The 25,141-nt window shown below is 40.5% G+C and overlaps 1 protein-coding gene and 1 long non-coding RNA gene across 2 annotated transcripts; both read left to right on the top strand.

Annotated features, from left to right (window-relative positions):
- Positions 1-1,091: 1,091 nt before the first annotated feature.
- GNAI3 (G protein subunit alpha i3) lies at positions 1,092-23,930 on the top strand. The gene is made up of 9 exons (XM_083617848.1): positions 1,092-1,363; positions 9,571-9,613; positions 10,340-10,481; positions 12,361-12,518; positions 15,947-16,075; positions 19,953-20,082; positions 20,621-20,774; positions 22,439-22,651; positions 22,759-23,930. Exons 1-8 carry the CDS (start codon positions 1,246-1,248, stop codon positions 22,627-22,629), a joined length of 1,065 nt encoding a protein of 354 aa, XP_083473974.1. The 5' UTR covers positions 1,092-1,245; the 3' UTR covers positions 22,630-22,651; positions 22,759-23,930.
- LOC310764293 lies at positions 2,656-7,448 on the top strand. The gene is made up of 2 exons (XR_014549111.1): positions 2,656-6,997; positions 7,308-7,448. It is a non-coding gene; the product is annotated as an uncharacterized lncRNA (long non-coding RNA).
- Positions 23,931-25,141: the final 1,211 nt, after the last annotated feature.

The raw sequence follows: 25,141 nt of genomic DNA, 5'->3' as shown, positions 1-25,141 counted from the left end.
AAATACAGTATAGACTGGCTGTAAGCGCACCAATTTAAATTATTAATAGTGATAAGCATGATATCATCTTCAAGTCTCAGCCCTTCCTGACTGCCTGAAATAGAAAGATTCAGCCTGAGTTTCTCCACCACCTCCTTTTTTAAAAAAGAGGGACAATAGCTGTGAATTACGCGGGTGGTGCTGTGGGTTAAACCACAAAGCCTAGGACTTGCTGATCAGAAGGTCGGCAGTTTGAATCCCTGCAACAGGGTGAGTTCCCGTTGCTTGGTCCCTGCTCCTGCCAACCTAGCAGTTCAAAAGCACGTCAAAGTGCAAGTAGATAAATAGGTACCGCTCCGGCGGGAAGGTAAACGGCATTTCCGTGCACTGCTCTGGTTTGCCAGAAGCAGCTTAGTCATGCTGGCCACATGACCCGGAAGCTGTACGCCGGCTCCCTCGGCCAATAAAGCGAGATGAGCGCCGCAACCCCAGAGTCAGTCACGACTGGACCTAATGGTCAGGGGTCCCTTTACCTTTACCTATCTTTGCATTTGCATTTTAAAAGTTAACAACCAGAAAGCATCCACATTTTTCACACACACTAATTCTTGAGTTTGAAAGAGAGTGAACCCCTCTGCCTTTAATTATTGGGGTGGAAGTGGAGACATATTGCTGACAAATCATTGCAGTGAAAAAATGATGGGATTTCACAACGTTTTCCTATGAACAACCCTGCTGTTTTTACCCTGAAACACGTGCGCCTCCAGCCAAGGAAATACCAGTTGGTATTATCTTTCTCATGCTACAGTCCTATATTCCAAGGATAAGAAACCTGTGCCCACCCCATACCCCGATCCTGATGGGACTCCATCAGGTCCAGCCCTTATGGCCAATAGTCAGAAGGTTTGTAAGATAGTCTACAATACATAGAAGGTGTGATGCCCTGAGAGCTGACAGCACCCACAAACTACAGTTCCCAAGATTCTTTGCGGGAACTAAGCGGCATATATGATGGGGGCCTTAGTCAGTCTCCCCGCGCGCCCCTTAGTGGGAGAGGCAGACGCGTCCTTTGACTACATTTCCCAGGGTGCCTTTCAAGCTCTCGTCAGTGGCCCGTGGAGAGGCGGAAGCTGGACGGGTTTCCGGTGCTTCTCTCTCCTCCCCCCCCCCCCGTCCTCCGCCCAGCTCGTTCTCCTCCCGAGTCCGCGGCCGTTGAGGAGAGCGAGAGGTGCCGCCCGCCTCTCCCGTCCTGTCGCCGCCGCCGCTATGGGCTGTACGCTGAGCGCCGAGGACAAGGCGGCGGCCGAGCGGAGCCGCATGATAGACCGCAACCTGCGCGAAGACGGCGAGAAGGCGTCCAAGGAGGTGAAGCTGCTTCTGCTCGGTAAGGAGAAGCGGGCGAGGAGGGTGCGGCCGGGGCCTGCTCCGCCGGCGGCCCCGGGGTGGGGCGAGGGGCAGGGACGGGGCAGCCGGGCCCCGTCAGGAGAGGCCGAGGTGGCGGTTCTCTCTTAACCGGGCGCTCCCCGTTGGTGGCCCGGGCTGGCCCTCCCGTGACTCCCGGGCACGTCCCGCAGCTTACTCGCGAGCAAGAGGGAGCGAGGCGGCCCAGCCCAAGAGGTCCTCTTGGTCCAGCTGCCGCTTCCTGACCCAAAGGGCTTTCGTATGTTTTAATTTTTTAAGGCCCTAAGTAGTAAAAGTAAAAGTCCTGCAGGCTTAAGGCCAGAATCCCAGGAAGTCATTCGCGACTAAACTTCGTGGGAGAAGATCCTAGGCCTTCCCCAATTATTTTTTTAAATAGAAACCTTCCGATCAGGTTTAAGGAACTTTGAAGGATGATGGTTTTGAATAGTTGTACAGCTGCCCCCCACTCACCCACTTGCAGTAGACCTTGAGGAAGGAGAACGGTCTACCTTTCACATCACACAAAAAACTCCTTGCTGTTTGTTCCGTGTGTTGATAAGGGTTTGTTCTGCATTTGTGTTTTAAAGATCCCTTTTCAGACCCTCCTCCAGGTTTTCACATTTGCAGAAGTGCAAATCTCTCTCAAAAAATGAAATGAGAGAGAAACAGATTCCTAGAACTAGTATGTAGGCAGCATCTGATGCCAAGTGCCCGCCTGCTCCTTTTGCTGATTCTCTAGAAGCTTGAAGGAAGAGGCCCCTGATAACCTTGGGCAGCTTGCCCCTTTGCCATGAATGTGAGAAAGAGGGTTAGCCTCAAGCTGTTTCTCTTGTACGTACAGTATAGGGGACTGTGGAATGGTTTCTCTCTAGCAAAGAGCACAAGAATTACCTGTCTTCTGTTAGTGGCATCTGGCAAGTGTACTTGGTGTTCCTGGTCTTTTTCTAGACCCTACCCCCCCCCTTTTCAGCCAGAACCTTTTCTCCTGAACTTTTTTTTTCCCTGGCGGTGCATCTGAAGACCTATGTTAGATAACAAGTGGCAGAAGTTGAAATTGCATCGCCTTTTCATTTGTCAGTTTTAAGTCACTGAGGCCACATGTCATTCACTTCAGTTCTTTATTTCATTCAATGAATGAATGTAGCCATTCATTTATTTAATTTCAGGCTTTTAAAATAAAGCAACCAAGAAAAAGTAACAAATGTCCCAGTTCTTAAAGTACAAAATTTTAGATTTTCAAAAACCTAAAATAGAAATCACAGCAGGTGTGATAAACAAGAAATTAAAAATAAGCATTTTATAACTACAGGTAGCTTCCAAACAAAGTTTTCAAAAACTTGGTGATGAAGTTCCTTATCAGTGTTTTCTAAAGAAACAATGCTCATAGGATCAGATAGTGAATGACTGGAGGACAACAAAGCAGAAAGCGGAGGATAAGTTTTCTTAATTGAGAGAATATAAACCTGTTGGGGGGTGTTCACCTAGGAGTAGGTGTTTAGCTTAAAAACAACCATGATGTCCGGGATAAACAGCCATGTTTACAGATAATGGCAGATGATATGGTATAGTAGAGTACAATCCTAACCAATCCATGAAGAGTTTCTAAAGAGTTTGTTGGTTGGACAACTATGCTTTATTTATTACCACATTTTATTGTGTGTTCTATTGTCTTTGTTCTTAAAAAATGTTATTGTTTAATGCACTTTTATAGTTTAAGGTCCTAGTTGTACTGACAATGTTGCATTAATTAAAAAAAATCATTTATTCAACTCCAAAGTCATGCATGTTGGGGTGGGTCGGTGGGAGAAACCCTTAATTAGACTGAGGTGGAAAGAGGTATTGGCCTCATTTGCACATAACACTAATTTAGCTTAGCACAAACTTAAGGGCTCCTGGAAAGGAGATTGTAGCTGCTCTGCTCCTCCCCTGTCATTTTTCTGCTGTGCTGCAATTGATTACAGCATATAGTTTATGCGTAGATAACTAAACAAGAAGCCTAGGTTCAGATGGCATGCTAAGTAAACCATGGCTTAGCTTAGTGCAGCAACAAAATGGCAAGGGAGGAGTTTGGCTTAGCATTGCATGTGAATCAGGCCATTGTGATCAAAGCCCACCAGAAGTCAATTGCAGTGGCAATGAAAATGCAAAATTCTGCATTAGGAAAGGTATTTTTAAAAAATCAGCTACAACTACAGTTAATGCTGTGCACTGTTGTAACCCATCCCATTTCAAAAAGGCAGCTTTAGAACTGGCAAAAACTAGAAAAGGACAATTTAAATTATCACAGTTATGAAATCTTTCCCATGAACACTGGCTTAATGAGAAATATGGGGGGCACAATAAAATTATTCAAAAACTACTAAAACAGGGATCAGAAATTTGTGGCCTTACAGATGTTGTTGGAGTACAACTCCCTTCAGCCCCAGCTAGCATGGTCAACAGTCCAACATCTTCTGGAGGACCACAGGTTGTCCATGCCTCCATTTAATTTAGAAGAACTATGTCACACGGCCATGTCAGCATGTAATGTTAAGCCATTAATTTAATGGTTTAGTAAACTATCCTGTGCCCAGCTGCATGCAGACCAGCCACTCCTGCTTTGCTCTGCCCCTTTTTCTAGTGGAGAAAGAAACCATGAAGCATCCGGTTTAGAATTATTGCTTCACCCCAACCAACTATGATTAGGAAGTCAGCATGATGAACACACACATAACTGAAATACTATGAATATTATGAGTTCTGAACCTGTATTTTCAATTGGAAGAATCATGATTTAAACCTCCTTTGGGGGGCAATTTTATTACCATTGTGCCTTAGAAGAATTATCGTCCTTTCTTTCTCTGCATTCGTTTTTTTCTTTCCTTTTTGGCAGCATGGAATTTGGCAGCACACTTTCCCAAAGTTTAGTTACACCAATCTTCATCCCAAGTTTTCTTGTTTATGCTTGTTTGTCTGATAGATCAGTGGTATACATTTCTGCTCAGACGTGAACTCTTCTGAGTTCAGTAGGGCTTACTCACAGTTAGCTTTGTATAGAATTGCAGGCTAAAGAATGTAAGTTCACAAACTGGTTCATAGGACCCAAAATGCTTTCATGTTTTTATGCTGTACAGAGCTTGCATGTAACTGTGCATGTAAACAGTATTTTTTAAAAAATGCTGAAGGGAAATGTGTGACTGCCTTGCAATGTATTCAGAAGTAAAGATAGAATTCCTAGTATCTGTAATAGAGCTTTAAACCAAACCACTTTGTTTATGGAGCACACCTGCATTGGTTGGGTTGAATGACTTCATAAATGGCTTTGATTCAATACTATTTTAAAACTAAAATTCCACTTGACAGTATGGCATAGTCTTAATTTGAAGGAGCTAGTCTTGATCAATCTACTTATAAGTTTATTACTGAACTTGGTGGGGTAAGTGTGCATGCACATGTGTGCAAATTCATTTCCTTGTATTACCAAAACAATACAACCAAAGGTTCATGGGTACATTAATTAGTGTTGGTTCACAGATGGTTTATGATTTGCAGAATACTCATTTTGTTTAATAAACATGATGGATTTAAAAGGGATATAGACAAATTCATGGCTACTAGCCATGATGGCTATAAGATGCTCCCAGGATCAGAGGCTCCATGTCTTTGAATACCAGTTGCTAAGAAAAACGATCAAGTGTTCTGTATAGATGGTGCTATTGCAATGAAGGATATAGTAAAGCCTGCAGTGAAGGAATGATGAGCAAGGTAATTAGTTCACTTCACTTGACTGTGTGTTTATAACTACTGAAAATTCACATGCAAAAAGCAAATGGTTTTAGTTGCTGTTTTTAAGAAATCAGTGAACATAAAATGACTGGTGTTTACATAATATTCCTCAGTTAGTCATATAGGACTGATACACACATATAATACTAAGCCATTGGCCATTAAACCATGGTTTAACATTGCGTGTGAACCCTGCCTAGCAGCAGCTTAACTATGGTTTGTTAACTGCCAGCAAGTCACACTATGAAGCCATGATTTGTTGACATGCTCTAACTTCAGCTTTGCATTGCATACTAACCAAGCACCCTTCCTTTAGTGTGGTTTGTTTGGCAAGTGTCTGAGGTGGGGTGGTCAAAGGCATGAGGCAACAGCAGCTGGAAAACAAACCAAACTTTGGAGAAACAAGTCGTGGTTTCTTTGTCTGTGGGACAACTTGTGGTTAACCCATGGTTTGTCAAACCATGACTTTGATGTAGGCCAAGCCTTCATTAATTTCATACATTTCTGGATAATAGTAAAGATTTCTTTTTCTGTATCATTTCAATATCCTAACAGTTTTGCACCCAGTCATGTAGGCTTCTTTGAGAAAGGCCCTCTGGCATCATCTTCATCCTGATTTATTACACTATGCAATACTGTAACATTCACCAGCCTCCAGTTCAAAATGATACTGTATTCTTTTAGGAAGGTTTTTTTCTTTATGCTTCTGTTCACAATGCCTGATACTTGTTGTATTTGTGTGTTGGTGGTCTTCAAACAGAGCTCCTCAGATGGAGTAGTAAAGTGTTCTGTACGTCCTTGGTGAGATTTACTTTTTTGTGCCGGGGGGTATTCTGGAAGCAGTTACGTAAACTGTTGAATTGTGTGATCATAATTTCTCTTTCTTTCTTTCTGGTCATGCAAAGGTCACTTACTTTTCCACAAACAATACTCTAGTCTGTCTCACAATAAGCACAATTAGGCAAGTACAAAATTCACTTTCAACCGAAGTGTGAAGAAATTATTTGGCGTATTACCAACAGTCAGCTACTAATAGATGTCTTTCAAGCTTCTGAAATACATAATACTTAGTTGAGGAGGCAGCATTGTAGACACATTTTCAGTCCTTTGGCATTTGATCCTTAGTAACAGGCCAGTTACTAAGGATAACTGCAAAAGATTTCAAGGATAAAGGGAATCTATACAACTGAGAGAATGCTGCTATTACCCCTCCTTTATCCTCCCCACATCTCTCTGCTCCAAACAACACTTCTATTGTTCCATTATTGTTTTGCCTCTAGGAAAAACACTTTAATGAAGGGCCACTCCATTTAGCTGACGTATAGTTCTTGCGTGATTTTCCTATTGCCGTAAATAGCTAAATTTACAGAAGTTGCATTGATCTGTCTACTCAGATAATGTATATTGTTTGTCTGGTTCAGTATAACTTGTAGTTCATAAACCAGTTGAACCACAGTACAGTAAATAGGTTCTGTCTCCCTTCACTTCAGTGGGAATAATTGTACATAAATGGAATAATTCTGTGAATTTTCAGGCTGCTTCACATTTTATAAAATTAATGAATATACAGTGTGGAGCCCTGTGACATGTGAGGAATGGATGGCATTTTTTGACTGCAGGCACACATCATTGAGAGCTATGGGGCATTTGTACCTGATTTTTTTTTTCCTGCCATGGCATAATCCCCACAATCTACACAAATGATAAAGAAGCATGCATATTATAGTTGTTGTGCATACAAGTAGTATACTCAAAATGTACCTGCTAATTTTGTGCTATAGCCTTGAATAGTAATATTATCTTTCACTGCAACTAAGCTTTCTTAAAAGAAGGGGAACCTAGCAAGGTAAAGGTACCCCTGCCCGTACGGGCCAGTCTTGACAGACTCTAGGGTTGTGCGCTCATCTCACTCTATAGGCTGGGAGCCAGCGCTGTCCGCAGACACTTCCGGGTCATGTGGCCAGCGTGACAAGCTGCATCTGGCGAGCCAGCGCAGCACACGGAACGCCGTTTACCTTCCCGCTGGTAAGCGGTCCCTATTTATCTACTTGCACCCGGGGGTGCTTTCGAACTGCTAGGTTGACAGGCGCTGGGACCGAGCAGCAGGAGCGCACCCCGCCGCAGGGATTTGAACCGCCGACCATGCGATCGGCAAGTCCTAGGCGCTGAGGTTTTACCCACAGCGCCACCCGCGTCCCAATTACTAATTACTATTTCTATTAACTAAAGCTTTTTCCTCTTTAGAACAAGTTGACTGTTTGTAATGTTATTTCTTCTGTTCTGAGGTGGAACTTAAGGAAAAATGCCAGAACCACTCATGATGAAGCCACCTTGCATAATAAAACCCCAACTGCTGTATCTTCTCTGCAAAGTCACTTCCGAAGGAGTGACTGTAGTGAAGAAGCAGCTGCGGGGGGGGGGGGGGAGTCCTTAAACTTTCCCCTTTCTGCTGGCTTTCTCTTGCAAAGCCCCACTCTCTGTCCTCCCCTGTTTGGGTCCCTGATCCATGTTTGCAAAATGTGAAGCACTGCTTCTATTGCCCGTTCCTTCTTGGTTGTAGTCATCTCCCTCCTGACCTTGTTTTGCAGGAAAGTAATGATAGCTGGGGTCTTTTCCCACACAGGTGTAATAAATATTTCAGGCCTAAGAGAAGTGGTACAGAGCTAAGGAATATTCCAGGTTCCTGGAAATGTAAGAAATCTTACATAGATCTGTACACATTAAAAAAATCTAATGCTGGGTCATTCATATCGTGAGGCTATTGCCCCATAGTCTGAAATGTATTTGAGCTCTTCTTCATCAGGTTTTTAAATTGAGGAGCAATCTATACTGAACTTTTTCATAAACAATGCTGCAAATTCATCTTCCTGTAAAATATCCCATCTGTTTAGTCTTTTAAAATATCTAAACCAATTGTGGGAAAGCTTTGACTCTCTGTATGTTGCTGAACTATAATCCCATCAGTCCCACCAATCATGGCCAGTGGCCAGGGATGATGGGAGTTGTAGTTCAACAACATCTGGCTGGCCAAGGGTCTCACAAACCTAATCTAAACAAAGCACTTTTGTTCAGTTTGGGTGTCAGTGTATCTTTGGGATCCAATGCCATCTTGTTAAGTCATGAGTAGAATATGTTTGCTTGCATTGACAATAGAAGGCCGCGTTTTAAAAATAAGAAATGAATGTGAAATGCACTACTGAAGCTATTGTAGTTTTTTCTGTATACTTCATGCTACCCAGTTCACCAGTAATTGTGGTCTTAAGACCCGGATCCTGAAAATTTGGACATTATGCTTACAGTATCCTTCCCTACTATTCTGTTCTGACTTCATTTGGCAGCACAACCCCAGTGTAAAGAAAATCCTGTTCTTCTTGTAGCAGAACTTAAAAGCAGCTTGGTATGTGATCTGCCACCTGAAAGGGAGTTAATATTTTAAACAGTATATTATTTCCACATGATTAGGAGTGGCTCAGAGGCATAGCAATTGAGAGTTGGCTCTAAGAAGCAAAAGCAGCTGCTGATGAAATACATGCAAGCTTCTCTTCCCATCCCGAGACTTTTATTTGGTTTGCGCAATACACTTTAGAGACAACCTTCTCGTCTTTGGGGAAAAGTAATTGCTAGGGTTATAGCCAAGGGATTTTGAAGTATGTAAACAAGTAGCAACATTCAATTTATAAACACATAAGAAGCTGCCTTATACTAAGCCAGACTATTGAGCTATCCTACTCAGTATTATCCACCGCGTATGGAAGCAGTTCTCTAGGATTTCTGATAAGGGTCTCTCCCCCAGTCCTACCTGGAGATGCATAATTGAATTTAGCACCTTCTGCATGTGAAGCAGCTGCTCTGCCAATGATTTATGACCCTTCTTTGAAATCTTGGGGAATTCGTGTTTCATAGTTCAGTACTAACCATGCAAAAATTAGGTAATTAATTTAGAAACTCAAAACTTCAGTATATGCTGCTGCGGGCTTTGGGCATACATCTGTGTTGTCACATGTACACACAAAAGGAAGTGTGTGCTTAAGTGTTTTATACACATAATTATTTGAACTTTATGTTTCTGACAGTCTTTGAGAAATCAGTAGTGTTTTGCTGCAGGAAGTATGAGAAACATTTATAAGTAGGTGATGGGTAATCCTGTATACATATGTAGGTATCCCAGTTATTTGTATAAAGAATGCAGATGTTCATTTTGTAAATCCTGACTTCCAATGAGGCTTAAACTGCCAAAGATTACTTGCAGCTGTTGCTAAGAGGCATGGGAATTAAATTATATGTAGTGTACTGGTGCATGGATGCTTCTGGAACAGACGGTAGTTGATATAGAAAAATAGTTAAATTTTGAACTCACTCACCAAGATTCTGCTTTCTCAATTTCCACATCAAATTAAAACAGGTTTGCTTATTTTTGTTTTATAGGTGCTGGAGAATCTGGTAAAAGCACCATTGTGAAACAGATGAAGTAAGTAAAGCGGCGTATATTTTAGACCGGTACCTAATCCAATTATACTGCAGACATTGCCTGCACGTGGAGGATCTTCGCAGGGTTTGAAAGAGCTCTGCCATGAAGGGGACATCTGGGGACTTGAAAGTTTGTACGCTGCTCCTTTTCTTGTCACATTGTGCTGTTTGGGCGGGGGGCTGTGAGATTACAAAGCTATTGAGTCCTGCCATGATCCTCTCTTGGTGCTTTGCCCATGGTGCTAGTGAAGTATGCTAATGTGCTATTGCACAAGTAGATCGTACTTCTGCTTGTGCAAGGGAGTGGGGTTCCCCGAACTTTTTGCTGGTTCATCCTTCCTGCTGCAAGCCCTGCTCCACACCCCACCTCATTCCAGAGGATTTCCCAATCCCAGGAAACAGTTTTTAAGAGGACAAAGGGACTGCAGGGGAAACAAGAGGCAAGAAAGCCCCATTATCTTGGCAGTAGTTAAATTACAACCCAATATGTTAGGTGGATGTAAGGAATAAAATTTTATTTGTTACTGTTTTGTCCTGCCTTTTCTCAATGAGGGGTTGTATGGTTCTCTTCCCGCTTTCTCATCATTATAACAACTCTGTGAGGTACCGTAGGTTAGTCTGACTGACAGTGACCGACCGGCTCAGTACTTACTTAGCCTAATGGCTGAATGGGGATTTCCTCACTCTGGGCAAAGCACCAACTGGTTAGTATTTCTTTCTTTTTCAGAATCATTCATGAGGATGGCTATTCAGAGGAAGAATGCAGACAGTATAAAGTGGTTGTCTACAGCAATACTATCCAATCCATCATTGCAATAATAAGAGCAATGGGAAGACTAAAGATAGACTTTGGTGAAGTTGCCAGAGCTGTAAGTGTATTGTATTGATTTAAAATTACTACTGATTTAGTAGTAGTAATGATAATAAAGTGCTTGTGTATTAAACTGGTGGTGGAAATACCACTACCATCTTGTGTTTATGTGTATACATTTGATCCAAAAATGTGAGGAGTTGGTAAACTGTGTTCTTGTTGTTTTGATGTTATTGTAATGTTGCCAGTAGATGTGAAGGGCTACCTTTTCCCATGTGAACCTGACAGTGCATTAAGATCTTTGAGGGCTTTCTCTGGACTCCTCTGCTTTCAGATGATTAGGTGGTGGGTGGTAACTGGGAAGCAGGTCTTTTTATGTTTAGGTGTGCTGGTGTGTATTTTGTCTTTTCATCGCCAAGCACTGACTCCCCACCCCCCACCCCAAGCTCTTAATTAACTTTTTGATGCATTCTGTTCTAGTTCGAAATCTCTGTTAAAATGTGGATTTGTTTGCTCTATGCTGTTTTATAGCTATTACTGTTTTTAATGGTTTTTATGTTACTAGTTGTCTTATGTAAGCTTTCCCTGGACATGTAAACATTGAAGGGTGGGGTACAAATCCCTTAAATAAATAAGTGCTGTCAACCTCTGAGAATGTTCTTTTGTGATCTCTTAAACAGCTCAAGACATGTTAGACAAATTTGTAGCTTCTGCCACTGTGCTTCTTTAATTAATCTATCAGTACTCTTTTGTATAATTAAGTAGGAGAACACCTTGCTGAAACTGTCCATCTTCCTGTATATCTGTAATTTTTCCCATTTAAATTCAAGCTGGTGATTATTATTATTATTATTATTATTATTATTATTATTTATTATTTCAACTTTTTAGTTGCTTTATCTTGCCCAAGGCAACCCAAAGCAGCTTACAACCAATCACATGTAGTGTGTGCTCCCAGTTACTCATTTTAGTCATGGCTTGAAGTTTCTTGCACCTAACGCCATAGATGACATAAGACTTGGGAAAGGTGAACATGATTTGATTGGACTATTTAGTCCCAGGAACTGGAGCTTCCCCATACTTTCTTTAAAACTTTAATTATCCATGATTTTAAAAACTTGTTTGGTATTCAGTGTTGATGAGCATTTATTTCAAAAATTTCAACTTCTTTTCCCTAATTTGAAGCTATATTTCTTGTATTTGCAGATAATCTGTTTTGCTTAAATTGTTCTTTTTCCAGCTTAAGACAGTGCTCAGCTACTAGTTTTGCAGCTTTAAAACTTTTTAATTCATAAGTGTAAGCTTTAACTATTTCTTTGGCTCTTGCCATTCTTATCACAATGTGTTTCATAGCTGAGTAGTACTATTTAAAGTAGTCCACAGAAGCTTATGCCATAGGGCAACATCCAGTTGTGTCTGTAGAACAGACTTCCACTCATGCAATGGGGCTTCCTCTTCTCCCTCTTGTAGTCTCCCATTGCAGATCTGCTCTGGAGGGTTGTGGGGCACAGAGGGCTCCAGAGAGGAGGAAAAAGAGAGGACGTCCAATTGTATGAGCAGGTCTGCTTGTGCAACAGTTGATATCTCCAATAATAAATAAATCTTTAAGGCGTCCCAAACCTCTTTATTGGATGAGCTTGTTTCCCAACTGTCATATCAGACTGCAGTATACCTTCATTTTTGGTAGTTCTGATCAGCTTAGCTGATTCTTTGAATTCTGGTTGTGATGCACATCAAATAATGGTTTGTGCAGTCAGCAATTTGTTGTTTAGAAGTCACATTTCAAAGAAGGAAACAGTCTGCTGCTGGTGGGTAGTAGGTAATCAACCATACCATTGTAAACTTGCATTGAAACACTTCCCCTAATGTTGGTTGTTAAGCATATGTTATTATACTGCACATGATAACAGCAGTGTTTAATTTGCCTCCTTCTGCAGGATGATGCCCGTCAGTTGTTTGTACTAGCTGGAAGTGCAGAGGAGGGAGTCATGACTCCTGAACTGGCAGGTGTGATTAAGCGGTTATGGAGAGATCCTGGGGTCCAAGCATGCTTCAGCAGGTCAAGGGAATATCAGCTTAATGATTCTGCATCCTAGTAAGAAGCTTTTTGTAGATTTTAAACCCTTTCACAGATAAACTCATGCTCTTTTAACCACCCACGTAGGTGTTATACTTACTTTGTCAGAACTGTTGTTTATTTTGCAGAGTTATTATGGCAAGAGCGATGAATACTCCCAAATAATTTCTGTGGTATTTCTCAAAAGGCTATGGGGAAGCTTGATGTGAGGATGCTAAAATGCATTTCAGGAAAATTCCTTAAGCCTGACAAACTGGACAGTGAACAGTTAATGAAGGCTTGGTTTTGAAGATTCCATCGATTATGCTTAATTGATCAAAGCGAGTTTTGTGGGTCAAAGGAAAGGGCGGAGCCATCAGTCCCAACACCACTCACTTTTCTTGTCTATGGTATACTGGACGCTTGGCAACCTGCCTTTAATGGCATTCTTGAGGTCTCCTTCTCAAAAACAGTGGTACTAATCTTTTTCATTTTGACAAAAATGTCATCTCCCCAATTCTCTGTGTTTATTTTGTCTTGTCTGAACTTGGGGAAGGACTGTAGCTTGCTGGTAGAGCATCTACTTTGTATGCGGAAAGTCCCAGGTTTAGTCCTGGGCATCTTCAGGTAGGACTTAGAAAGACTGTGGCCTGTCATTTGTTTAAACTTAGTCATTGAGGACAATTGAGGAGTGGCAACAGTCCTTTGGACACTTCATGAACATATTATTTCTTTCCAGAACTGCATGAACCTATTATTCCTTTCCAAAACTACATGAACCTGTTATTTCATTCCAGAACAGTTCTTAATATTCTCAGGGTATAGGTGTTTGCAACACTTCCTGGAGACTTTTTTTGCCTTTACAGTGGACCCTCTGGATACGAACTTAATTCGTTCTGGGGATCCGTTCACACCCTGAAAATAACGTAAATAGAGGTGCGCTTCTGCCCATGCACAAGGCGTGCAGAGCCCTTTTGCGCATGCAGCGAAACCTGGAAGTATACACTTCCGGGTTTGCTGTGGCTATAACCCAAAGATTCCATATCCAGAGGGATATGTAAGTAGAGGTACTACTATTTAGCTTGAAGTCACAATAAAAGAAGCCATTTATACCCATAACAGCAGTATGAAGCTGGCTATGATTATAGGGAACAAGTATCATTCTTGAATAGATTTTCTTGGCATTGCTGTGCCCCCTTTTTTGTAGAACAATGGTTTTATTTGCATTTTCCAGTAATTTAAACCAAGATATTCTTAAGAACCTGCGGATTATCTATTTTGAGATAGATTTTTTTTTACACCAATGTATGTAGCATATCATAGGACGAGGGCAATAAAATCACTAATTCCTTGCTGGTTGATAACTTGCCGAACCAAGTGTTTGTACTACCAGATAAGGTAGATCTAAACCAGCTTTACTTCTTCAGAGCTTGCTGCTGAAACGTGACTATACTGTATACAGATGATTAACCTGCATAGAAAGAGAGCATATCATCTGTTTAAATAATTCACTGCTTCTTGTTTTCAAATGAAGCTCTTAACTGTTTTCAGGACTTGAAGTAGCTCTTGTATTCTTTTGGCAGCATTTTATATTACAGCCAGTTGCTTGGAGTTTTCATTTAATCCACTCACATTTTGGTTTTAGTTGCAGGTTGCTTTTCCATTGCCTAATCTAAAAGCAGGACAACACGCTCTTCCTTCTAGTGTGGGCAGAAAAGTGAGGTATAAATGAATGAAATAATAAAGTTATAGTACTGTTTTGCATAGCTGTAGTTTAAGTATAGCTCGCAGGATCTTTGTTTCCCAGCAGAAGTATTTTTATTACAAGAAGCTGAGATCATCAACTTTGCCCTCCCTAGATAATTTGTTAACATCAAACCCTAATCAGGAATCTGCTTCAGCAAAGGAATAGCATCTCAAGACAGTAATTATATTCTTTGAGTTACTTTTAAGTCATCTTACTGCTTTGTGAGACTTTATAGAACCAAATGAGACTGGGCTCTCCGTTAAAAGGTTCAGCTGTAAAATACAGTTAAGTGGCAGTGCGGAATAAGGCTGCCCTTCCTTCTGCTGCAGGAGAAAATTAAGCTGGAGCCAGAGTACTATATAGTAACTAATGTGTTGGATATGGATGTGGATAACCCAGATTCAAACCTTGTTTAACAGATAAAGCTCATGGTACCCTTAGGGCAAGCTATTGTATTTCATCCTTGGTTCCAGCACATTGTGATTTTCAAGACAGTGTCTGTTGGTTCTTTACGCATATTTAGAAGTAAGTAAAGTCATAGATACTTGTAAAAAGAAACCATGGGGAATAGGAGTATTACCTAATAATACCTAATAATATAGTGCAAGCTTCCCTAACCTGCTGCCCTCCATACCTTTTGTACTACACCACTCATCACCCTGAGCCTGCACACTTTTTAGTGCAAAATATCTGTAGGACACCATGTTGGGGAAGACTGACAGAGGAAATCTCCTAAGATGTCAAATACTGTATATAGTCGTCACTCCTTGCAACAACCCTTTTAATGTAGACCTGTTACTGAGTGGGGATCTGTGAGGTTGGGGGACAGTGGCTTGCCTGAAGTTAACCAGCAAGTTAGTGACTAAGCTAAGATTTTAATTGGTGACATAGTCTCGTCACTCACTTTTCTTAACTGCTGCATTACACACAACTCCTTCCTACTGATCTCCATGAAGTTTCTCTCATCACAGCAACTCAGGCAATGATACATACCTCAAGCTTGCAATCCTACCAATCTATAGTGCATACTCTTCAATTTGTGTCTTGTATTTCTCCCCTTTGCCTGCCAGTATAGAGGTAACTATCAATTCTTTCTACATTGCATTCCCTACATGTATATATTATAACTCTTTTTTAATGTTTCAAATAAGCACCATTTATATAAATGTTCTTTATTGAATAACTTAAGCAAAAAAGACAGGACCTTGCCTTAAGGAGTTTACATTCTCATCATCATATTAGGGACTAACTACTTTGGCTCAAGCTATTGTATTTACTGATTGTTGTAAAACTCGAGAATTTATAGTGTGAACATTGCTACAGTAATGATGTTTTGGAAAGCCTGTATCTTAAAACTACATTTTAAGGCAGCTCTTAATGTAGCTTTCTCATAAAGAACCCAAAATATATCCATTGGCTCCAGTTTCAACTGAGGTTGCAAACTTAAGTAACTTTGTTAACATAGAATAAATTTCAACAGTTAACATCCGGTAAAGCCAGTGCTTAACTGGCTTCGGGTAATCTACAACTATATGACAGTCATGACACCCTGGAAGAAGAAGAAGAAAAATAACATTGCAGAAGAATTTTTGATTTTTCTCTAGATGAGAATAAGGCATAGAAGAGGAATATAGGAGTCACTCACAAAAACTGTGTCTTAGTCCAAGAGAGTGGATAAAAATGTATTTATCTCCTTTCTCCATCTCTCTTTCCCCTTTAGCTACCTTAATGACTTGGACAGAATATCCCAGCAAAGTTACATTCCAACTCAGCAAGATGTTCTACGGACCAGAGTGAAAACGACAGGCATTGTAGAAACACACTTCACTTTCAAGGACTTGTATTTCAAGTGAGTTACATTGTGGGTTGTAGGGTCCCACTTACATATTACTATTCACTCCGCTGTTGTTTGGGTTGCGGTGTAAAATTTACGACTTTTACATATGCTCATGTTGTGCAGGCTTAATTTGGCTCCGGCTTCACACAGTGTAAAATCTCTGTCCTTCAATTCTATTCTTGCTGGAGATTTTTGGTATCAGTTCACTTTTTTATTTTCATTGTTTTGTTCTTTTCAGCTGCTTTTATGTTGGGATCACAGACACAGGTACTGAACCCTTCCTTTACAGGAGCATATATACTAAAAGGATACTGACTACTGTTTTACATTATTTGTTGAAAGCCCCACCATACCGACGTTCCAATTTGCCACGTGTTTATTTTCCCGTGTTGCAGTTGGAGCTGAAATTAACATGGCTTTGTGAAATGTGCATGGCTTTTTCAGCAAAACTGTGTAGAGAGAGTACTAACCAGTCAGTAGAACAGAACATTGGCCGGAAGCATGCACAGGTGTTTAAATGCTTGCCATTTATAAAGCTTGATGTAGGACAGGGGATGTGTATTTCCCCCTGGAATACATACGTAGTGATTTGAGACTTGCAACCCATGTACCTCAATGTAGCTTGCCATCATCTTTATTGATCTCCCCTACAGGGATTGCCATATGCTCTTTAAATGCAGCCTTTAAAGTCCCTTGGCTCTGTTTTGACTATAACTTCCATCAAGTCCCATGTCTCTGTAAAATATAGTGCCATGCAGAATAAGTGGGACTAGTAAGAGCTCACATCCCTCATGCTGCAAGATGCCACCATGTTTTGTGGTAGGGTGGGAGCCTTGCTACAGAGGTCATGGAACTCAGAGAAATGTTAGATACTCTCTCTGGGGTTTAAAGGAGGAAAGTGTAAGGAGCCCTGCTCTATGAACACATATCCACCTTAACAGAATGGGCCTGACCTAGGCAGTATCCCTTTAAGTATGAATTCTTCCCCTTTGCCTCCTATCCTTCATGCCAGCCATAAGGATGCATTGAAACCCAATATTCCTCTACCTGCCACCGTGCTATTAGAGAAATGCTCATTTCTGATCATATGCTCCACCATAGCCTAGTTACAGTGCTTTATCTTGATAGACGGTAATAATAATATTATTAATAATGTTTTAATAAAGAATTTTATGTATGGCAAAATGAGTTACTACCTTTGCTTGGATTTCTGCTGACAAGGCTCACTTGCACATGTCTTTTAATTGCACTCCAGTTGGTTGGGATAATGTTTAAGAATACTTTTGTGTTCATTTTATAAATGCACAGCAAAAACAAAAAACAAACCCAAGGAAGTTAGGATTGGGTGAATGTCATGTAAAGTTTGGTTCTGGACATCAAGTCACAGAATGGCCTTTGGAAAATTATCATTGATGAGCTTGTGTTCTGTATATGTAAAGTGGGAATAATGAACCCCATATATAGAGAGGATGAATGAGAAAAACTCCATAATATATATATATGCTGTATTAGATGAGTGTGACATAACTAGTGGATCAGATCTGCTTCTCTGCACTCTGGTCCAGTAAATTGAGCCTTGAACTTGGGCAGTTCTACACCTCCCTTCCCTTCTCTTAATGTTATCTCAAGTCTTCTTTCCTCATATGTAGAACTGGACTATATCAGCAGTTGTTACTACAGTTTTTAAGTTTGTTTAAATTATTAACTTAAATAAAACATTTTTGGAGCTCCTTGGCTTCTCACCTTTCCAGTATATGAATTAGTTGCCCAAAATTGCTTTGGTATGTAGTATCCAAAATCAGATGTAATGATAATTAACAAAATGCTGTAAATTGTGGCACAGCTTGATAGCACGTTCTGGCTATTAAACTACCAGTTAAAGAAGGGTGTGAGTATTTTAAGACTTTTTCTAAAGCAGCATATCATTTTCTGTCTTGCCCTATTTACACCTTTGCCAGAGGGCCTAACCAAGTTGGGAGGCAGCCTTCTTGGCCGTATGAATGTAGGTCAGGGTAGCCAACATAGTGCCCTCCAGCTGTTGGACTATAATCCTTGACCATTGTCCATACTGTTGGGCTGGTGAAAGTTGGAGTCCCAACAACATCTGGAGGCTGGCCACCTCAATGTAGGTGAGGCAGTAAAAGCTGTCAAGAGCACAGCCGTAAGAACAAAGAAGACTCAATAGGATTTCTGTATCCATTCCTGCAGTGGGCTTTTTGTCTACTAAATAATCTCATGCACAAGCTGATAGGATGGGTGGAAGGCAGATTCTCTCTCTTTCTCTTTCTGTGTGTGTATCTAATTCTATCCTGCTAGATGCAGAACTTCAGTCACAGAAAGGGAGAGTTTAACCTATTCTTAAAGAATTCCTGATGCACTATGTGGACACAGCAGTGTGTATGTTGTTTAAGTAGGTTCCTCATTTAAGCTAGCCAGTCTTAATGTTATGGAGTGTCTGTTTGGTTTGTTGTGCCATTCAGCTAAACATAAAATAAGACCATATTACCCTTTAGGGGAAATTTAACTAGAAACTAGCAACACCTTGCACTATGGTGTTATGGCTTGTAAATGTTTGCTGCTAGTTAGCTTTCCCACAGGAAACCACTTTGTAAGTGCATTGACCATTCTGCAACAGGAGGTTGCGTAATCAGCCATTGTTGTTTAGCAGCCACCAAACAAAATGCTGTTCCCAAGCAGCAGATGATAAACACCGTATGCTAGCATAACATTCAGGTTCTGTGTTGTGCAAGCTTACCCACCTGTGTGATATGTCAAGAGAGATGTCCTTATGTTTTTCTGTGGCATTTCCTCCTTTCTATGCCACCTTTCACTCCAAAAGGAAATCATTGTGCTGAATATGGGGTAAATTGTTATAGTCTACTGTTGGAGAATATGAATTCACATTGCAAAAGTGAGATTTTGCTATTTTTTATTTATTTTTTTGGTTCTTTCTCCAGCTGTTAGAGGCAGAATAGTTTTATACTTTAAGGTAAATATTGCCTTCCCCTTACAGAAGTAGACAGGTCCCTCTTCCCAGTCCACTTACCTTGAATATTTGATAAAATTCACATTGCTGCTATTATGATCCTGTTATTTCATGTGACTCTTAGATTTCCTGGATCAAATGCCCATTCAGTCTCTACCAAGAGATGCTAATCTTGTTCTTATAGCAGTCCAATGAAGTACTATGCTCAATAGACTTCACTGGAAATTGTCTGGAGTTACGCATGTTTTCCCTGGACTGTTCACTACTTAAATATTTCTCAAGATTACTAAATTATACCATAAGTTAGCAGTTTATCAACCTCTGCAATAACATGTTTCTGCTAAAGCAGACTGATAACACTGCTGAATCCTACCCCATGTCAAAATCATTCTCTCTCATTTCCCAACTTGACTCCCACTCATTAACCTGAAGTGGTAAGGAAACCATGATATGTGGTGACTACTGCTGACAATTTCACATGATCAAATTATTAGGAGATCCATAATTATCATGACTGAACATACTCTTATCTTCTTGGGCTTTGACTTTGAGAGCATGAGTTTGCCAGTAGAGGTAATACTAAGCGGAGGAGGAAGATAGTGTATTGTGGGAGCACTGCATTCATGCAAGCAGGCTAGTTGTAGAGGTACTTGGCCTAGTAGTCTCAATGACTCATCTGGCTTTTAGTGATTATTAGAAACCCTCTTATCATAGTTTTTGCTAGGATCAGCATGTTTCAATTCTTCAGTAAAACAGTGTTAGAGCAGCATAGGTTATGCTAGTGGCAAAGGCTCATTCAGCTTTGTAACAACCCTATGGTGTGCTTTTGACAACACTGTACACTGCACTGTACTTTATGGCATAATGTAGCATAATAATAAAAGCAATTTCTCTTTCTGCCAGGATGTTTGACGTTGGCGGCCAGCGTTCAGAACGTAAGAAATGGATCCACTGCTTTGAAGGCGTAACAGCAATTATATTCTGCGTAGCTCTCAGTGATTATGACCTTGTTCTTGCTGAGGACGAAGAAATGGTAGGTTGCCATAGAGTTAAATGTTGGTTACATGCTGCATTACGTAAACTGTGGTGGAAATTGACTTTAAGCTTTATGTAGTTTGTTTAGGACAACTTAATTTAAATGACTTGTGTTTTGAAAATTACTAAGGCATAGAAGCAAACATTTCTTGTATGTCTCCTCAAATTTCCTGCAGTGAGCGCTGGCAGCAGCACTAATTGGCAGGCTGTGTTTAATAAAATCTTCCTTGCTCCCACCCCCCACCACTGAATCTGAAAACTACAGTAGTTCTTAGCTGAGAAGGAAATAAAGCATCTGGATGAATTTTTGTGAAACATTATGTAATTGTGATAACTGAAAAGTCTTTTTGTGACCCATTTTTTGCCAAAGTTTAGGAATTCTGATACTTGCCCAAATGATTACTAGTACTTTCTTATCTGAGCATCAGCTTTGACTAAATCACATTATTTGCACTAGTAGCTTTGTTTTCATTAGTGATTATGCAAAGTTGCTGGGGTATTACCTTTTCAACGAGATGTTTTCCTCCTCCTCCCAGAATCGTATGCATGAGAGTATGAAACTCTTTGACAGCATTTGTAACAACAAGTGGTTCACAGACACATCAATCATTCTTTTCTTAAACAAGAAAGATCTGTTTGAGGAAAAGATAAGGAGGAGTCCACTAACAATTTGCTACCCGGAATACCCAGGTAAGGTAAAAAAATAATGGGGAAAATAGGATGAAAACCGCTTGTTGCTTTTGGTTTAGTGTGTATTTGTGACCTCAGTACATCATATTTTTCTTTGTCCCATCATCTATCCAACCTTTTAAAAAATACAGATCCCTGTCTGATAATGTTCCTGCTAGATGAAAACAGATATGTTAGCATTAGCTTGGCTCTGTTTACTTATTGTCATGTTGGCTTGAATACTTCATGTTCTCTCTTAAAGCCCAAGGTTGACTTTTCTGATGGAAGGAGACACCTAGACATTTCCCCCCCAAATTGAGTCCTTTCACTATGTGTGATATGAAAGTGGTGGTTTCTCTCAGCATTAAAATTAGATTTTTATAATCCTAGTTCTGAAACTGATGCCCTATCACCAGCAGTTTATTATGGCCTTCATTGTGAGTTCTGTTGCCCAAACTTTCAAAATTTGTAGCGCAGTGTAGTCTTCCCTCACTGCTTTGTTGTGTTCTGTTTCCACAGAATTTCTTCCTATGAATAAGCAAGTCATGATAGTCCCAACAGCTGCAAATTACTGCTTCATGACTGTTTGCTATTTTCCTCATAGAGCGGTCCTAAAATTGTGTCTTGGCTTTGTAGCCAACTATTATGCTTCTGTTACCACATGGTTCTGCCTCTAGCTGTAATGATGAAGTCTAGACCAATCAGAAATGATCAGACTGTGTGAGATATATGGATAGGCCTTTTAGTCAAACACTCTTAAAAGATGAATCATGCTTCTTACAGGGAATAAATAAGCAGTCAAAACCCAAGCCACAGCTTTAGGTGCAAAGTACTGTCATTCATGACACCTGTTTATGTTCTCTTGCAGTTGAAACTGGTAGTTCTTAAGCCTCTTGGGTTTTTTAAAGTATTAGAGCTTTTTAATTTTTTTAAAAAAGCATTGCTTTAAAAACAAAAAGAGGGCAGAGCTAATAGCTAGTTTAAAAACAAGTGTAGGATAATTTATTACAAAAGCCAAGAAAGAAATAGGTTTTCAAGAACAATGAGAGTTCTGTGGCACCCGAGTACCACATTTTTTTTTCCATAAACACAGTTTTAAAACATGGATAGGAGGGGCTCATACCTCAGTTGCAGAGTGTATATTTTGCATGCATGAGGTCTGGGGACCAGTCCCTGGCATTTGTAGCTAAAGAGATACCTGATAGCCAAACTGAGCTGAAGGAAAGCTGTTGCCAGACAAAGGAGATGGTATTGGATTAGATAAATTAGATAGTCTGCTCACTATCAGCAGCTTCATATATTCATACATTGGAGGCTGCAATCTTGTACTCAATCTGGTTCAATTTAGTACTTTGCTAATGGCACCCAGTGACTGCAGCACTATTTGCACTAAAGAAGCAAAGAAGTAAATGGTAAAGATTTCTGATCACAAAAGATTCGCATATGCCCTGTTTGGGGAAATGGAACTGTGATTGTGTTTCTTTAGAATGAACTACTTTTTTGTGATTGCTTCATCTAAGAGGTGTAGACCCAGTTTCCTAGGGCTAGATGCATTTCTTTAGCCTAAAATGATGGCAAAGTGTGATGACTGGAAACAGTCACTTTTCTTTTCAAAGACTTGTAAAGTCGATTGCAAGTCCTTAAAATGGTGTTAGTTAGTAGAAGTTGTCATTTTCCCCCTCCAGGTTCTAATACATATGAAGAGGCAGCTGCATACATTCAGTGCCAGTTTGAAGACCTGAACCGAAGAAAAGACACCAAGGAAATTTACACCCATTTCACCTGTGCCACTGACACAAAGAATGTGCAATTTGTTTTTGATGCTGTTACAGATGTTATAATTAAAAACAACCTGAAAGAATGTGGACTCTACTAAAAAGAGAGCGTAACAGTGAAATGTAAGTTTATGAACTTTGTAGTCTCTTCTGAGCTTTAGCATTGCATAAACAGCTGCCTGGCTATAACATGAACTTCACCTAATGAAATAAAATTATTTCCATTTCAGGATGTTGCGTTTTAAGAACTGGACTGTTTATTTGCTGCCTTGTGGGACAGCTGCAAGCATGAACAGGACCGGGGAATGAAAACAGCATGCAAAAATCCTTGCATTCTTTAGCACAATCTTCTGTACTAGGGACCTTTTTATTGATATGGGATGTGGAAGTTAAAATTCCAAAAATGGAACTACTGTTAAGTGTGATTTTTTTTAAAATCATCCAGGCATCATATGGATTGCATAGTCTCAAATGTGTACAGCTGTTACGAAGTTGAGATCCCAGACCTTCAAATATGTAGCTTTCTTTCTTTAATAAGCCACCGCTGCTCTGTTTTTAAGGTTTTTCCATCAAAACTATATATTTACTAAATTTTATTTCCTTATTTGCAAACAGACTTGTTTTAAAAACAAACAAAAAACACTTAACTATGCACATGATTGTGACCAGATCACGCAGAAAGTATTCCTCTTAGCAGGAACCTTTTGTTTTTAAAACTTGGTATGGTCAGAACTTGATATACAGTAACTGCAACTACTTAAAAGGGCCTTAGGTTTCTTATGGCTAAAGCAATGGCTTCTTCTAATGTATAATGTTATGAGTCTGCTACATACACTATAAGGTGCTCCCACCCCCCCGAAAGAGAGATTTCCTGTAGCAGGGTAACAAGTCTTGTCAGACTTAATGGCTGGGGGAGGGGGTTAGCCTGGTTTATGCTGATTACCAAATCACTGAGTGTGCTACTAATGTAGCAGATGGAAATCTTCTTACATGAAATGCCTGAATTGGCTTCTAGGTAGAAAGGTGAGTTGTAAAATTACAAACTGCAGGGGGTGGGGAGAGAGTGCTGCTACAAAGCTACTTAATCAACCACTTAATTGTTTGTGTGTGTGTTTGGTCTTAAACCAGTGGGGAGTTTTGTAGACAGTGCAATTTGTTCTGCATTTACCAGGGCCTTTTCTCATAGGAGATTTCAAAAATGTATCAACCGCATGCTTTTACTTTGTAAATGTGGTGCCAAGTTCCTGTTTGCCATTGTTTTTACTGTAGTGATGTTATTAACCCAAGTCAGTACATTTATTTGCTGAAACCATTACATTGAGACTCTTTTCCAATTTGTCATGTACAGTTTCAACCTGATGTAGTTATTGGCAATATTAAAACGGTGAGTTAAAAATCTTAATGTTCCTCACTTTATTGGAGCCATTTCTAGAAATGATCTAGGGATCTTTGTCAGTCTCTCTTAATAGCATTTCCAGGTTCTGCAAATAAAGATTTTAGTTAGCTGGATTAGCTTTTTCGTTGTGCTGAACCTTCATATAAATAACTGAAACTTTCCTGTCTTGTTTCTTGAAGAATATGGTGTCAGGTATTTTCTGTGTGTTGACACAGATAAGGCTGAGAATTGTGGCAAGTTATTTCTACCATTAAGCAAGATACAGCAATAATTTTCTAAAGCATTTCTTTATGACTGTTTGTTACCAAGAATGATGATGATTCTTAACAGGAAAGAGTGGTAAAATTCTCACTACATGGTAGAATATTGCAGATCACTAGCTTAATCAGTTTCTCTGTGCACACACTATCGTAAAATACTCCTGGTGAATTAATGTTTAGCTTGCATCAACTCTATTCACTTTTCACAAAAGGGAAACAGAGTCATTGTCACTTGCCCAAGGCTGTTCTGTGAGGGCCGATTTCATACATGCGTACTAAATGCGTAAAACACTTCAACTGGAAAGAACTGCTTGAGATTGAATGTACCTCCTGACTTGAGGTTTGCTGTTTGATAAATGTGCATGTGCAAGACATCCTTTGGTCTTTCACTCACTGGCCATGTCTGAATGTAATGCTAAGCCAGGGGTCGGCAACCTAAGGCCCATGGGCCACAAGCGGCCCATGGGGGTCGTTTAACCAGCCCATGGACCCCCGCTGCCTGCTTGGTCTGCTCCCATGCGCTGTGCTAAACCGGCGCAGAGCAGAGCGAGGACCGCCTTCTGCAACCAATGGAAAGCTGAAGCTCCTGCAGCCAATGGGAAGCTGCGCATGCCTCCTCCACACCAGAAGGAGCACCGGAAATAGTGTTTGTGCATGCATATGCATGCACTCTGACCCACCGTGGCGTCTGTGGGACCGTGAACTGGCCCAAGCCACAAAAACTTTGCCGACCCCTGTGCTAAGCCACTAACTATGGTTAAACGAATCATCCTGCGAATGCATTGTGTGCTATTCTACACACTTCACTTCTCCCAGGTTTAGGCACTAGCTACTTTGTGATTTGTTTCCCCTCTTGGCAAGGAGACTGTCAGGGAACTGACATCGGAGCGCAGAGCGGAGGTAGGGCTCTCCGATGATGCAGGAGAAGGGACCAGCAGGGAGAGGGAGAATACTTCC

This window comes from Podarcis filfolensis, assembly GCF_964270895.1.
Source record: "Podarcis filfolensis genome assembly, chromosome: 6".
Taxonomy (NCBI): domain Eukaryota; kingdom Metazoa; phylum Chordata; class Lepidosauria; order Squamata; family Lacertidae; genus Podarcis; species Podarcis filfolensis.
Note: the sequence above shows the minus strand (reverse complement) of the source record. Positions and strands in the feature narration are given on the sequence as shown.